A 14,757-nucleotide genomic window follows, 5' to 3' on the forward strand; every position below is an offset into this window, starting at 1 on the left:
AGAATGCAGATGGAAATTGGAGAAGGGGTCCTAATTGTTGCTGTTTCTCAATCCATTAAAACTGTCATAGATTTATGTAATTTTCTTGATGTGTAGAATGTGGGAAAGAGATTTGGAAAGTGTATAGAAGGAAAAAACACTGGTTTGTAACATTTGTATTCTTATGCTATTTCAGTGGCATCTAGTGCAGTACAAAGTCTTAAAATAAGTGCAGTAACTATAAGCACTGCAGTGGTGTCATGGAATGCTGTGCCAGGAGCTACAGGATACAGACTTGCATGGGGTCCCACACCAGGTAACTATGTACCATTAGGTGTTATACTAAATCACCTGTGTCTGGCAATATTTCTAGAGTAAGATATAGAAATCCTTACGCCAGTTTTTATTTTTCTTACAAATATGGCAAAATGAATATACTTAAAGTGATACCGACACACTAAATAAACTAGACTTCAAAATATAAATGTGTATTAGAGGTAACGTTAATTACTATAGGTTTATGTTTTTTGATGATAAATTTGCTTTTGTAAGTAATTGTTACAAAAAAGAATTTGATTTCCCATTTTTAAAAACTTGTGAGTCCTTTATTCTCTATTTCAGGTTTGAAACCAATTATAAAATAAATATAAGGATACAAACTACCATATTTTTCCAAATTTTATGTTTATTTATATTGGATTGTTATTTGAGGAAATATATATCCACTAGCGATCTTGCAATGTAAAGCACTGATCAATAATAATTCTTTGTTGGTTTTAACCAGGCAAGGAATGCATTAGTTATTTCAGAAAGACAGATATTTGGTGGCTTAACTATTGGGAAAGCAGAAGCTGCAGCTGTGGGGGGGAGTCTTGGGGACCATGGGAGAGGTGCAGGGAGCGAAATCAGTAGACTGCGGTTGAGTCAGGAGAATGACTTGCGATACGATCGACTTGCAGTTCATGCACATTGCAAGTTGTGCTTGGGAATGTGCTAATAAAGCATGGTGTTGTTGTTGGGAGGCCCCAGAATCTGTTTTGCTGGGGTCCCAGGTGTGTAATTTTTGACCCTGAAGCTATTGTAACACAGATTCAAAGTTTATGAGTAAAGACTGATCATTCCTTGAACTTTTAATAGTTTAATTACACTTGTTTTTTACATGAAATTAAATGAAGTCTTTCAGATTCTTCAGATTCTCTAAAATTCCCCTTTGGGATCTACATAGTGGACTTTAGACTTCATGGTTATGACTTATAATATATTTTAGGACCTTGCAATCAGTTGGAAATGGAGATAGGAAATCAGTCCTTGTATCCCAAGCAGATCTCCAAAAAGGGCTTAGGTAGGGAGTTCTTTGGTACTTCATTCTTCATGTTGTTTTTTCCATCTGTTAACAGAATTTATTGGTAAGGACCGTCCTCGCCAGCTAGCCCTCAATAGTTCAATCACAACCTACCAACTGAAACACCTTGTTCACAATACGGAATATGTCCTTTCATTATATGTACTCTTTGGCTCTGTCGTAGGGCCTGGAATTTCAACCACACTCAGGACATGTAAGTACCAATAATCTCCAAACTGTCATTTCACCTTTATCTAAGTGAAAAGAATTAAACATTGAATCATTAAAATACTTGTGTATTGATTGTTTCCCTAACAACATCTGTATTATCTACAAGGTAATGCACAGTTGATTACAATTTACATTTCAGTATGGTTTTTCTGCAGCTCCACTTGGATATGTTTCTAACTTTAAGGTGACAGGATATACGAGTACCTCTATCTCGCTTGCTTGGAGTTACACTATTGGAGCTACTGAATATAAAATTTCCTGGAGCACCACAACATCAGGTTTGCCACTGAGTAATTATTACAGTTAATTGTTTCTTTTACTCTTATCAGCCATCCCATTTTCCAAAACTATAGCAACTATCATGCATATAATAATTCTTCATTAATTCTTCATTAAGTGCTACTGAACAGATTAGACAAGCAAAAGTGAAATGATCAAGTTTTATAAAAGGCTGTACACTTATTTATATAATTTGTTTGCAAAGTAATAGTATACATTTAGTTACTCCTATATTAAAGAATGTCACCAAGGAGTTTTTCTTAAATACATGTATAGCATTTAAAAGCAAAAAGATAATCTATCTGTATTTTGAGTGTTATGTATATGTCCAGTAAAACCTAGGGGAAAAGGCTAGCATGTACAAAAAGAATTCTTTCAGTACATAACTGTATTTATTTGTGTATTCATTCTTAAGGCCATCTTACATAATCTAAATATCATGAAATATGAATGTTGTTGTTTCCTTTGCTATTCATTTTAAAACAGTTATCTATCAACAAGAGTAATTTTCTCCAGAATTAATCAATAGTCAAAATAATGAGTGATGTAAATTTACCCTGTCAAATGTACATTTGAACTGTTGACTTCAGTTGTTGGTAAGTGCTTACATAGTTTTTCCTTTTGTGAATTTCTTTAAATTATCCAAGAAGAACTCAGTGAGTCCCGTCTGCTATTGCTTTAAAGGCAAATAACAAGAGAATTCTCAAATGGTGTTTTATGTACTTTCTTGTATATTTCTAAAGTTCATCCTTTACCAAGCAGGTCATAATGTCTAATGAAGAAGGGAACCAGATGTTCTATATTATTAAAACTGAAGCACAACTCAGGATTTTTATCATACTGTATACTTGACTTAATTGCACTCAAAGGTTACTGTGTATTCCTCTCATATTGAATGATTGTTTTATCAACTTCTTGATAAAGTGATATATTTTATCTTATTCTGTTTCTGTTATTTTTCAGACACTCCTAAAAGTCATTATCTGGCGTCCGGTGTCAGGTCCTATCACATCACAAATTTGTACCCAAACACAAAGTACACTGTGAATGTTCAGGCAGTATATAATAACTTTGAAGGGCCGCCAAGCACTCTAATTCAAACCACAGGTAAGCATCAGTAAAATAACACAATGCAATAGTAAAAGAGTAGCCACAAACCACAGGTAAGTATTGGTAAAAGAACACAATGCAATAGTAAAAGAGTAGCCACAAACCACAGGTAAGCATTGGTAAAAGAACATAAGCCTCTTTCAGAGACTTTCAGTCTCTTCAGTGTCTTTTCAGTGTCTTTATGGCATATAATATATGAAGGAGACAATTCATCAGTGTGGGTGGGAGATTGCAAACTAAATATATGTCATTGAAACAGTGTCGGACTGGCCCACCAGAATACCAGGAAAACTTCTGGTGGGCCCAGGTGTCAGTGGGCCCTCTTGCTTCTAACTATTTAGCCTATTTAATGGTCATTCCCTATTTCTGTATGGGAACAAGGAAGCTTGATAGATGGAAGAATATAGTATAGTATGTAGAGAAAAGAGACTAGGAGAATAAAGGGAGGACAGGAGAAATTAAGGTTTTGAGAGCGGGCCCATTGTCCAGGGTTTTCTGGTGGGCCCCTCCCATCTCAGTCCAACACTGCATTGAAATACCCTCCAAGAAACCTCAACTGGTATGCAAGGCCCCAGCAACATGGCTAGAAGCAGGCTCAGGCTGTAATGCATGTCCACACACTTGTACTCTCTGTGTATAAAAAGTAACAGGAGCTGATTATTCATAGGTTAAAATGTTATAGTTATTTGGGTCACCCTCTTATATATATATATAGTATGGTGATAAATGCCATACAATTAGTTAAACATGTATATAAGATAATATGATCAGCAGCAGCCAAAGCTGCTTAAATCAACATGGGGAAATACTGCCCCCTTATGGTAAACTAACCTAATAAACATGAAAGTCATTTTCTGAATCTATTCAGGGAAATGGTAGACATTTGCTAACTGGAAATTGTTTATTAGCAGAAAATAAATTGCATTGTTTAACAAGAGGCCACATTGCACATGAAAATGTCTTTTCATTCTTTTCTTCAGCTAAACCTGGACCCCTTTAACTGGAAATATGCTATATGTGTATCGCCCCATTATTAGTAGGTGCAGGTTAATTGTCAATGCTAATTGTACAAAAATATTAATATTGCAGTTCTGCCATTTTTTCAGTTTATTGTGTCTTCCTTTAAGTCTGTTTCATTGCTTCATAACCCTAACCCAATAAAATACCCTGTTGTTCTTCAAATTAATGGAAAAAGAGCAAAGATAATGCTTAATTTGTTTTGTTATCATTTTTATTAGAATAGATTCTAAAGGGTTGATTCACTAAAGGTCGATATTTCTAGCGCTATATATAGCATGCGCTAAAAATTTTATTGTGTCTTATTTTTCGTGTCTTAACGTACGATTCACTAAAAGGATACTTGCGTTAATTTAGACGCGATGCTGTTTGCATTAAGCCACACATGCGGTATTTGATGCAACACATGCTAATTAATGCAGCGCGCACAAATTGTCACTGCGTGCGAAAAAACGCACGCCATATTAGCCATACACGCCATTACTTTCAGAAATCTACTGTTCTGAAAATGCCCATTTCCCTGAATACTGGAGGCTGCATCACTCTAGGGCCAACACATACTTAAATAAATCCCACTGCAAAGTCCATGTTGTGTTGCCAAAAGCTCATGAACTGTACTTTTCTATAATTACCGCCTGCCCCAATTAGGTGTTAATTTTCGCATAGACTAATGCGATATTTAGCGCATCTAAGTGTTTGTGAATCATGCGTTAGTATTATTTCTGCGCACTTATTAACACAATGCGTTAAAATTAACGCTTTTGGTTGCGCGCTATTTAAAGGACAAGGTAATGCAAAACATAATTTTTTGCCTACTAAAAGAAACCAAAATTCTAAGCAGCTTTGCAATATACATTTATTACATTGTAATAAACGTATACATTACACGTTTGTAATGGTTTTTGAGTTATTTGTATTTATAATTGCTATTAGAAGCAGTGCTTGCCTGTGCTTTCTATTCTCTGCCCTGGTGGCTCAGACTGTTGAAACAATGTAACACAAGGCAGCAGACTGACTGACCTGTATTGCTGGAGAAGCCAGACCTTTGCAACATTGTTTAAAATGTAACAACCAGGAGTTCAGCAAATGCTGCTTTCAATAGCAATTACATTTACAAATAACGTTTAAAGCGCTACAAATTATTTATATTGGAAAGTTGCTTAGAATTATGTTTTCTTTCATTATGCAAAAAATTTTTTTTGGGGTTGACATGCCCTTTAACGCATGCGATATGCGACTTAGCGCATGCGATAATACTTTAGCGAATCGCGCCTTTTTTTCTGCTTCAATTTTAACGCAAAAAAAGCATACGATAATCGTTATCGCATTTTAGTGAATCAACCCAAGGGTGTTAGGTGTACATAAAATCTTTAGGGAATAACATGTACATGCCTGTAATTTTGATTGTTTCTTTTTGTAGACTCAAATCCTGTGCAGCTACTGCCTGTGAAAGATCTGCAGATCATTGATACTGGAGTCAATATGCTGAAACTGTCTTGGAAGAAAACACCTGGAATAACACATTATAAGATCTCATGGACACCATTTGATGGTATGCTCTATGTGTCAACACCATTTATAGAGCACATTAAGGTGTATACTTATCATGCTGTGTAAAAAGTGGAGTAAAGCATTACTGGTGATGTTACCCAGAGCAACCAATCAGCAATTAGATTTCAACAGTTAGAAAATCAAATCAAAGCATCTGATTGGCTGCTATATACAACATCACTGGTGATGTTTTACTCCACTTTTTACACAGCATGATAAATATACCCCATACTGTTCCTCAGTAGGGCTAGGATAATGGCATATGACAAACTAAACATTTCCAAGCAGTGCCTGTTTGTCACCCATTGTTTGTCATAGGCAGAGGCTTTCCCACTTTTGTCAGTGGGAAGCAATGACTGTAGATTAAGGGCCTTTAGACATGGTCAAAATGTAATATGTCATATAAATCTTACTTTCTGCACTCATCTCTGTAATTAATGTGGATGACTAAATCACCTTCCCCAGTTGACAGTCATTTCCCATTCTGTATTATTACCACTTTAAAACCAAATATATAATTGTAGTAAATACTATAAATATATCTTTATCTGTAAATATCATTTAATCCCTAGGTGGTGCAAGAAACTCTAAGATTGTCTCTGCTGGTACGTCATTTTTCACAATCCCTGACCTTAAGGAGAGTTCCACTTACAGCATCTATGTATCCTCGATAATCGGGAATCGGGAAGGAAGTTCAGTGGTTCTTACTGCAAAAACATGTAAGATACCAAATAATTCAAGTCAAATTATTTTTTTTTCCTTAATAAGAATGTAATTGTGACTTTCTTTGTTTCACAGTGGATTTGCCAAAAGTAGAATCTTTTGAAGTCAAAGAGACCACAGAGGACAGTGTTTTATTAAGCTGGACTGGAGTCACTGGAGCATCTTCATATATTTTAACATGGAGGATGGCTTCAGGTAAGATATGAAACCTAGGCCTTGCTTACTGAGGTGGTGAAACCCAACAGCAGACAGGCCCGGATCTGTGGCGAGGCCATAAAGGCCCGGCCTAGGTTGGCATATATATATGTATATATATATATATATACATACATAAACCTCAGTTATTAAATTTGGCTGACTGTACTTCATTTTGACATTTGAGTTCATAGAAATATTGTATTTAAATATAATTCAATTATAAATATAATTAATTGTAGATTCAGATTGTAGATTGAAGGTTTATTTATTTTAATTGTATGCAATGCAGTGCGCATACTGGGAAATACTTCCAAAAGCAATACAGAATAATAAACCTCACCTCTATGTTACCTTTTCATTAGACCCAGAATCCTCCGTGGAGCAGTTAGCTCCAACATATAGATCTTTCCGGCTCATGAATTTGGAGAATGGAAAGTCATATATTTTTGCAATAAAGCCTCTTTTTGGAGAGATGGAAGGGCCTGAGAGAACAATCACACACACAATCGGTAAGCGTTCACATAATCTCTTCTTCAATCATTAAGGTCTCTTTGAAAGAGATCCTTAGAGGAGCACATTTATGTCTGTAATGCAAGGAGATCTGCTATCATGCTTCCTATTAAGGGCTGTGGCATGGGGCGATTAGTCGCCGCTTGAATGTAACGATTTACATTCTCGCCGGTGGGATGGCATATCGGGGGGATTAGTCTCGGGTGACTAATCTCCCCGTGTGCCACAGCCCTAATAAACTCCATGCATACCCTGTTTAAACAGGGAACCCTTTGTAAATACTTATAATACCCATACCCACCACCTTATAATATAGTCTTGACTACCTCTGACTAAGTGGGAGTGTCAGATTTATAACCCTTTTTGAGTTATTAGGGTCCTCAAGTATCCTGTTTTTAGTGGCTTTAGAATTCAGATGTTATGAAATGTTATAGTTTTATTTTTTTTAAACAATTATTAAGACAATTACAAGCAGTATCCATTTTTTGCACCTGATTATAGCAGATTATCTTGGCATATGTTTATATAGTGTGTATATGTATATATAAAGTGTACAGTGAAGCTGCATATTATATTAGATTGGTTTCCACTAACATATGTTCATATGACTGTGTCTTTGTAAAAGTTGGACCCCCCAAAAAACAGATCTACCCTTCCCCTACCCTTCAAATACCTGTTCCAACACCTCAAAGGACCCTAACAACACAAGTTATCAACCACCCTCCCATAGTCACCACAACTGAAGCTGCAAAATCCACAAGCACTGTCTCACATGGTTCTTCCACAACTACTTCTGAACCCAGTAAGTCTACATCCACCTAAAGTATCAGCCTCTTACTGTACATTCATGTTTGTGTGTATATCTGGTATGTTAAAACAACAAAGTCAATTCTGTATGTGTTCTATGGCACATAAGGGCAATTTTCTCTTTTTTGTTCTTAAAATGTGTTAATTCCTGAACTAATTATTATTTAATGGGGTATTGTATGCAATGCTCAAGTATGTCCCCTTATTTTTCTTGTTGTCAAGATATGAAACACTGCATACCTTAGTATACAAATGCATGTATGCATATTAATACAGACAAAGACCTTCAGCTACTGTTTAGCTGTTTTTAGACATATATGTTATATCACTGATCACAGATAATAAATAATATATGTGTTCTCTCACTCTAGTTTGTGCAAAACTGAAAGCTGACATAGTATTTCTGGTTGATGAGTCCTCCAGCATTGGCCCATCCAATTTTATTAAGGTTAAGGATTTCCTCTACAGAATTGTCTCTTACTTTCCCAAAATTGGACCTCAAGGAACACAGGTAAAATATTAGACATCATATTTTGCACATAATATAACTGTGGAGTGCACATGCTTTGGTGAATTGCTTTAATAACAAAGTAAGTAATTGAGCAAATCTTGAACCCTGTATTTATATCAGTGCAATACAGGTAGATAATAAGGTATATTCACTAACACATGCATTATCACAAAAAATGGGAGGTAATATACCTCAATTCATCAATGTAGTAATGCTTTTATTTTTCTCAAGAGATAAATCTGTTAGATATTTTCATCTACAATTTATTATTGCCTGATTTATTAGGCTAAAGCCAGCAAAATAATGCAAGATATTAGCTTATGTTTTTATCACCGTATTTAAAATGGTGATAAGCTATATTTTATGTAAAAAAATGATATAAAATATACTTCTTGTGTGAAAAACCACTCAGTTTTAGTTTGTATTATACTCACTTAATAAATGCTAATTAGGCTTTTTACATCTCAGTCAAGGTTTAAACTGTACACTGACATTAGGCTACTAACCCCATTAAAGGAGTTGTTTGCTTTTAAAATGATATATTGAGACCATGTGCAATAGGTTTAGTAGCTTCCCAGTTTGGGATTTAAGCTGTTGTATGGTTTCTGGGGTCCACTTTACCCTAGCAACCAGGCAGTGATTTGAATGAGAGACGGAAGATGAATAGGAGAGACCTAAATAGAAAGATAAGTAATGCTTTGTCCACTCTTTATCAGATTGCTATTGTTCAGTACAGCGAAGAACCCAGAACAGAATTCCACTTGAATGAGTATAAGGAGAGAAATTCTGTTTTGAAAGCAATCAGAGCTCTACAGTATTATGGAGGCAACACCAAGACTGGTAAAGTAGAGCATTTTTAAAATGCATATTGCATGCAGTATACTACACTGAAACAAACAAGTGATATTAGTTCTTTATAGCTGTTTTCCAGACTTTTCATTTGTTTCCTGTAACCTGTGAACACATGCTTAATAAATGTAGCACTATTATATTAATATTTAAAAAAGTTATAGTTAATAATTATAGACTTCAAATAAAATTTGTGAATTATTTATTGTCGATTAGCTTTACATTTAAGGTAAAAATGTGCACATGAAATGACAAAAAATAGTCACTCGGATGTCAACATGTTAATGCAAAAATGTATGTACTGCGTATGTTTTAAGCAGAATGATGTTATTCATAAAAATATACAATAAAATAAATAATAATGATAAAGAAATAAACTATTATTTAGGCAGTAAACATTTTAAGCTAAAATCCTGTTTGTATCCTACTAAGTATAACTATGTATTAATATCTCCTGCCTTAGGTCGTGGTATAGGACATGCACTGAAGGAAATGTTTCAGGTTTCCAAAGGGATGAGACCATCTGCTCCACATATACTTGTGCTAATAACTGACGGAAGGTCTCAGGATAATGTAATACAGCCAGCCAAAGTAGCTCATGTATTAGGTAATTATTTTGTTTTAATTATTTTATTTTGTTGGCCAGCAATTAAAAAAATATAGTATTATAGAGCAGGGCCACCATCAGAAATCACAGGGCCCCTCACAACAACATTTTCTGGAGTATTCCTAGAGTATACAAGAGCATCTCTTGTTTATCATGAGAACAGAAAAGTTTTGGACTTCATTACCTGAAGAGGTTATTCTGGCATATTTAAAAGAAAATTGAATGACAGCATTGTTGCATTTTAGTTGGGAAAAATAAGGTTGCAAGTTTATTGGTTATAGTACAGTGCTGGTCAGAAAGGTTTTTTCTCCATTTCAGTCTCCAAATTTCCTGGATCATTTAGAAGCAAATCCGGAATTATATGAGTGAGTGTTAAATGTAAACACTAGTGATGAGCAAATTTTTTCAACAAGCACGGATTTGCCTCAAAATTCTGCATTTCGCCTTTGGTAAATCCACTGCACAAATCTGCAGAGGCAGACAAAAAATTGCACAGGACTTTTTTATTCTCCACTATCTGTCTTCATTTTCATATGGCAACAAGTGAGAATCCTCTTGCTCTTGCCCTTGTCTCTCGTGATGGAATTCAGACAGGATTTTATTTTCAACATTTTTTTGGTAATTGCACCTAGAGGAGATTTAGGTACAGGTATTGGACCCCTTATCTGGAAACCCAATATCCAGAAAGTTCTGAATTACAGAAAGGCCATCTCCTATAGACTCCATTTTAATCTAATATTTTACATTTTTAAAAATGATTTCCTTTTTCGCTGTAATAATAAAACAATACCTTGTACTCCATCCCAGCGAAGATATAATTTATCATTATTAGAGCCCAAACCATCCTATTGGGTTTAATTACTGTTTAAATATTTTTTTTTAGTAGACTTAAGGTAGGAGATCCAAATTACAGAAAGACCCCTTATACAGAAAACCCCAGGTCCCCAGCATGCTGGATAATGGGTTCCATACCTGTACCAATTTATTAATGTTTTTATTTTCCACAAATCAAACTTTTTAGGGCAAAAAATTGTGTATTTAAATAATTACTACTTAAATATGCCCCTATGCTCCTTTCATATGTCTTATGGTAACCTACATCAATAATAGCACCTACTCCATAACCATAAATCCATGGCATCGTTTTTTTGCAGGCATTCGTATGATTGCAGTCGGTGTGGCTGGGGCAGATATGGATGAACTGAAAGGAATGATGATGAACCGTAATTTAGAAAACATCTTCTTTGCCAGTACATTTGATGATTTTCCTCTAATTGTACAAGATCTGATAGATGCTATTTGCACTGAAACCGAACATGCAGTTAAAGAAGAACCTACTAAGGTGAGCACATTATCAACTGGTTCTTGCCATTATCAGAAATATTTCCACAATATATTTAAAAAAACAGTTTTCCCCAATCACCCTAGCAGTTCTTTGTTTGTCAGCTAGTTCTACGTGTTGCATGTTTGTAGAATAATATCAAGAATCACACTTACATGCTAAACATGTTTCTCATTTTTTACAGTCATAAATTATAATCATACATTTTCTGAAATCAAAGTGATTATTGCTGTTTTTTTAAGCTAAACAGGGTCATCAGGGGAAGTGAAGTAACTCCATGTTTGGTCCTTGGGGATTAATAGTTAGATTATAATGCACTGCTGCTAACAAAGAAGTCACTGAAAAGAAAGAAGAGGGAATATATATATATTTATATATACAGCATTGTTGAAAAAGTGGTATATTTACATTTAAACTGGCCCAGAGCCAGCAGCATTGCTTCTCTAATGCCAAGACAACAGAAAAATGTCCTTCAAAAAGTGCTGTAAAGTAAATAAATGTATTTTTGTATAATTTGGTAATACATAATAGCTTATTGTGCACACAGAAATCTGTATATTTAAGTGTATATTATCGTAAGTAGGGTTTTTAGTAGTAAATTTTACTAGTGTTGGCAGAAACAGGGCAGAAAGCAATATTGCAGATTTGCCAAGAATGTCTTTGCAAAGGTGAACATTTTTGTTTTTGTACCTGACTTGACCTCCCTACACTAATAACTGCTCCACATACTGTATTCTGCCTATTTCCTCCTTACTTCATGTCAATACCCAAGCGCCAATTTCTGATTGTCTCCTATCTTAGTGGGACAAAGTAACAACCAGTTTTGTAGATTCCAGGTCCCCACTACAGCAAACTAGTTGGCCAAAGTATAGATGGACAGCAAATGGGACATCCTACGTATAGGTGGGCAGTAAAGGGTTATATTCCAGTTTGTGCTGTAAAACAGTTCATCTTACTATATGTAGTGCTCTTGTGGTCTGAATAATTAATATATTTCTTTAGTTCAGAGCACCAGATAAAGAAGAGGAGCCAGAAAGACCAAAACCTCCTCCTGGGAATCGAGAGGGACCCTGTGGAAATACCATGTGCCCAACGGTACGGTTCTATTTTCTATTATTATATTAATACTTATGATACTTTTTTCCTGTATTCCCACCACTGTTCACATTAAGCTGCATTTCATATACACACAGGCCTTTAACACAGGTGCACAAAAAATGTGCCTATATTTATAAAATTTAGCATTTGCTGGGATTTATGTACAGACAGTAGAGCTGATTTAAAGGACAAGGAAAGGGTAAGTCACTTGGGGGTGCCAAAATCTTAGGCACCACCAAGTGACTTTAATCGCTTACCTTGTACCACAGGCTGGTGCCCCTGTTAGGAGAAAACAGCACCAGCCCAGGTTACTTGCGAGCGCTTCCTCCTTCCTGCTTCGTTTTGCCGGGACCCCACGACAGGGCATGAAGGCGCAGTAGAGTGAAAAGCCTACTTCTCTGTTAAAGTTTGGCTTCTACACCCCACTGCGCATGCGCGCGCGCGCGAGCGAACAGGAAGAAGGAAGCACTGTAGCTACCCTGGGCTGCTGCTGTTCTCTCCGAAAAGGGGCACCAGTCCGGGGTAAAAGGTAGGTGATTTAAGTCACTTGGGGGTGCCTAACATTTTGGCACCCCCAAGTGACTTTGCCTTTCCTTCTCCTTTAATAACACAGATGGTATATTAAAAATTTAACAGTAATAGCAACCAATCAGATTTTTTATATTACCGGTATTTTGTATTTTATAATATACAATAACAATAATTTTTGATGGGTTGCTACTGGCACTTGTGCTATTTAGCACCTTTGTTAGTAATTGAGTCCTGATGGGCAGAAAAGATACACATGTACTCCTTTTGCAAGGGCCCATGGTCCCCTAGGTATTCCAGTGCATTTTGGACACACATACATACAAAAATACAGAGGGAACATTTACTAGTACACAGTACTGTGCAAGCTGGCTGTAATTTTTGTGATTACAGTGCAATAAGCACAACCCTTCACTGTTTTTAATATTCTATACCTTTCTCACTTTTTTGCTTCCACTTCCATTTAATACAGCCATAGGCATATTAAAATATAAAAATATGGTTATCAATATATATATATATAGTGATACTAGTGATGAGCAAATCTGTTCAGTTTCGCTTTGCCGAAAAATTTGCGAAATGGCGAAAATGTCGTGCAGCAAAAAAAATTGTCGCCTGTGACTATTCTTTTGTCGCCCGCGGCTATTATTTTGTCACCCGCGGATTAAATGTCTAGCTTTCATTACATGCAGAAAACTGTAAGTCAAATCTTATTTTTTTTTTTGCAGGGGCAAAAGGGACAAAAGGTAAAATAATTTTTGGTTTTTGACAACCTTATTACGTAAAATTATAGTAGTCTTTCCTAGTTTGCAATCTTATATTAGACAAGAAAGGAGGAAGTTTTGCTTATATAGTGTAATGTATTCACAAAACACAGAAAGAAATCGCCAGCGCTTGGTCTAACCCACGCTGTAGCGTTGACCAGCTGCTAGAAACACCTTTGTGCCAGTGCTCGGTCTAACCCACATTCTGGAGTTGACCAGCTGCTAGAAACGATAAAAAGCCATTAATTATATACAAAAAGAAAGAAGTATTGCCAGCGCTTAGTTTGCCTTTAAAAATAATTTTTACAAAAAATGAGGTGTTAGTACCACACTTTGGCCAAAATATGTAAGCTCACGTGCCACATCAAGGCCCCTCCTACCTACCTTTAGCTCAAAAAGGCTCTAGTGGAAAAGCAGGGAGCTTTTAAGCCCGAGCTCATTAGCACACACATAAAAGTAGGTGCAACATGGTCTTACTACTCAGTCACATTGTTTGCTGGGGAACTTTATTTTAATTGCATCACAGAGTCAAAGTCATTAGACAGTGTAGGACTCACGTACAATGAGGGACCTTGACGTGGCATGTGAGCTTACATATTTTGGCCAAAGTGTGGTACTAACACCTCATTTTTTGTAAAAATTATTTTTAAAGGCAAACTAAGCGCTAGCAATCTTTCTTTTTGTACATGAAAAACTTTGCTATATCAGCCATTCAGAGATATATCTAAGAATATATATGACAGCAATACATTTTTATTCTACACTTTACCCTAATTTAAGACTGACTACCAGGTGTATCTAGGATAGCTATTATGCATTCTTCCTCAGTGTGTGCATAACTTTAAGTATATGAGTTTCTTACAGTTGCTCTGTGAGGGTGCTACAATATGCTGAAACTCATTATTGATTCAAAATTTGTTAAATAGAGTTTTTGTTCTTTTTTGTACATAGGGAGAAAAGGGTCCACCGGGAGATTCAGTAAATATCCTTTAATTTCTCCTTTTAATTATTTGTATACTGCCACTGCTGTATGTATGTCTCAAAGATGCCTGTCCACTTTTGTCAGCAGATTTTTGTGTCTAGCTGCGGAAATATTCTGCCTACAGTGATATGGGTTTTTTTTCCTTTTGTGAGGTACCAAATCACTGAATAAGTGCATTTACTTTTTAAAACAATCTTTGCTAACCCTGTTTTTTGAACAAGGGCCCCACTATAAGTGCTGGTGGTAAAAATGCTTTAAGGCTAATGGCACATGAGGAGATTCCTCTCCCACTCGTGAGGAAACTTTGGCGACTTTGTAAAATGAAGCAT

At 35.8% G+C, this 14,757-nt stretch overlaps 1 protein-coding gene across 8 annotated transcripts in view; it reads left to right on the forward strand.

Moving 5' to 3' along the window:
* LOC101732997 (collagen alpha-1(VII) chain) overlaps nucleotides 1-14,757 on the forward strand; it is a 190,409-nt gene that overhangs the window by 42,278 nt on the left and 133,374 nt on the right. For 7 of the 8 annotated variants that reach the window (XM_031899082.1, XM_031899081.1, XM_031899075.1 and 4 more), the window contains exons 13-28: nucleotides 176-295; nucleotides 1,377-1,535; nucleotides 1,708-1,842; nucleotides 2,795-2,938; nucleotides 5,379-5,510; nucleotides 6,082-6,228; nucleotides 6,308-6,427; nucleotides 6,793-6,939; nucleotides 7,566-7,742; nucleotides 8,119-8,258; nucleotides 8,975-9,098; nucleotides 9,571-9,714; nucleotides 10,869-11,056; nucleotides 12,059-12,151; nucleotides 13,411-13,428; nucleotides 14,398-14,424. In XM_031899082.1, the coding sequence (XP_031754942.1) occupies nucleotides 176-295; nucleotides 1,377-1,535; nucleotides 1,708-1,842; nucleotides 2,795-2,938; nucleotides 5,379-5,510; nucleotides 6,082-6,228; nucleotides 6,308-6,427; nucleotides 6,793-6,939; nucleotides 7,566-7,742; nucleotides 8,119-8,258; nucleotides 8,975-9,098; nucleotides 9,571-9,714; nucleotides 10,869-11,056; nucleotides 12,059-12,151; nucleotides 13,411-13,428; nucleotides 14,398-14,424 (2,015 nt within the window). The remainder of the gene's footprint in view (nucleotides 1-175; nucleotides 296-1,376; nucleotides 1,536-1,707; nucleotides 1,843-2,794; nucleotides 2,939-5,378; nucleotides 5,511-6,081; nucleotides 6,229-6,307; nucleotides 6,428-6,792; nucleotides 6,940-7,565; nucleotides 7,743-8,118; nucleotides 8,259-8,974; nucleotides 9,099-9,570; nucleotides 9,715-10,868; nucleotides 11,057-12,058; nucleotides 12,152-13,410; nucleotides 13,429-14,397; nucleotides 14,425-14,757) is intronic. The other variant, XM_031899080.1, reaches the window with a different exon arrangement.

The sequence above is a fragment of the Xenopus tropicalis genome, chromosome 3 (genome assembly GCF_000004195.4).
Source record: "Xenopus tropicalis strain Nigerian chromosome 3, UCB_Xtro_10.0, whole genome shotgun sequence".
Taxonomy (NCBI): domain Eukaryota; kingdom Metazoa; phylum Chordata; class Amphibia; order Anura; family Pipidae; genus Xenopus; species Xenopus tropicalis.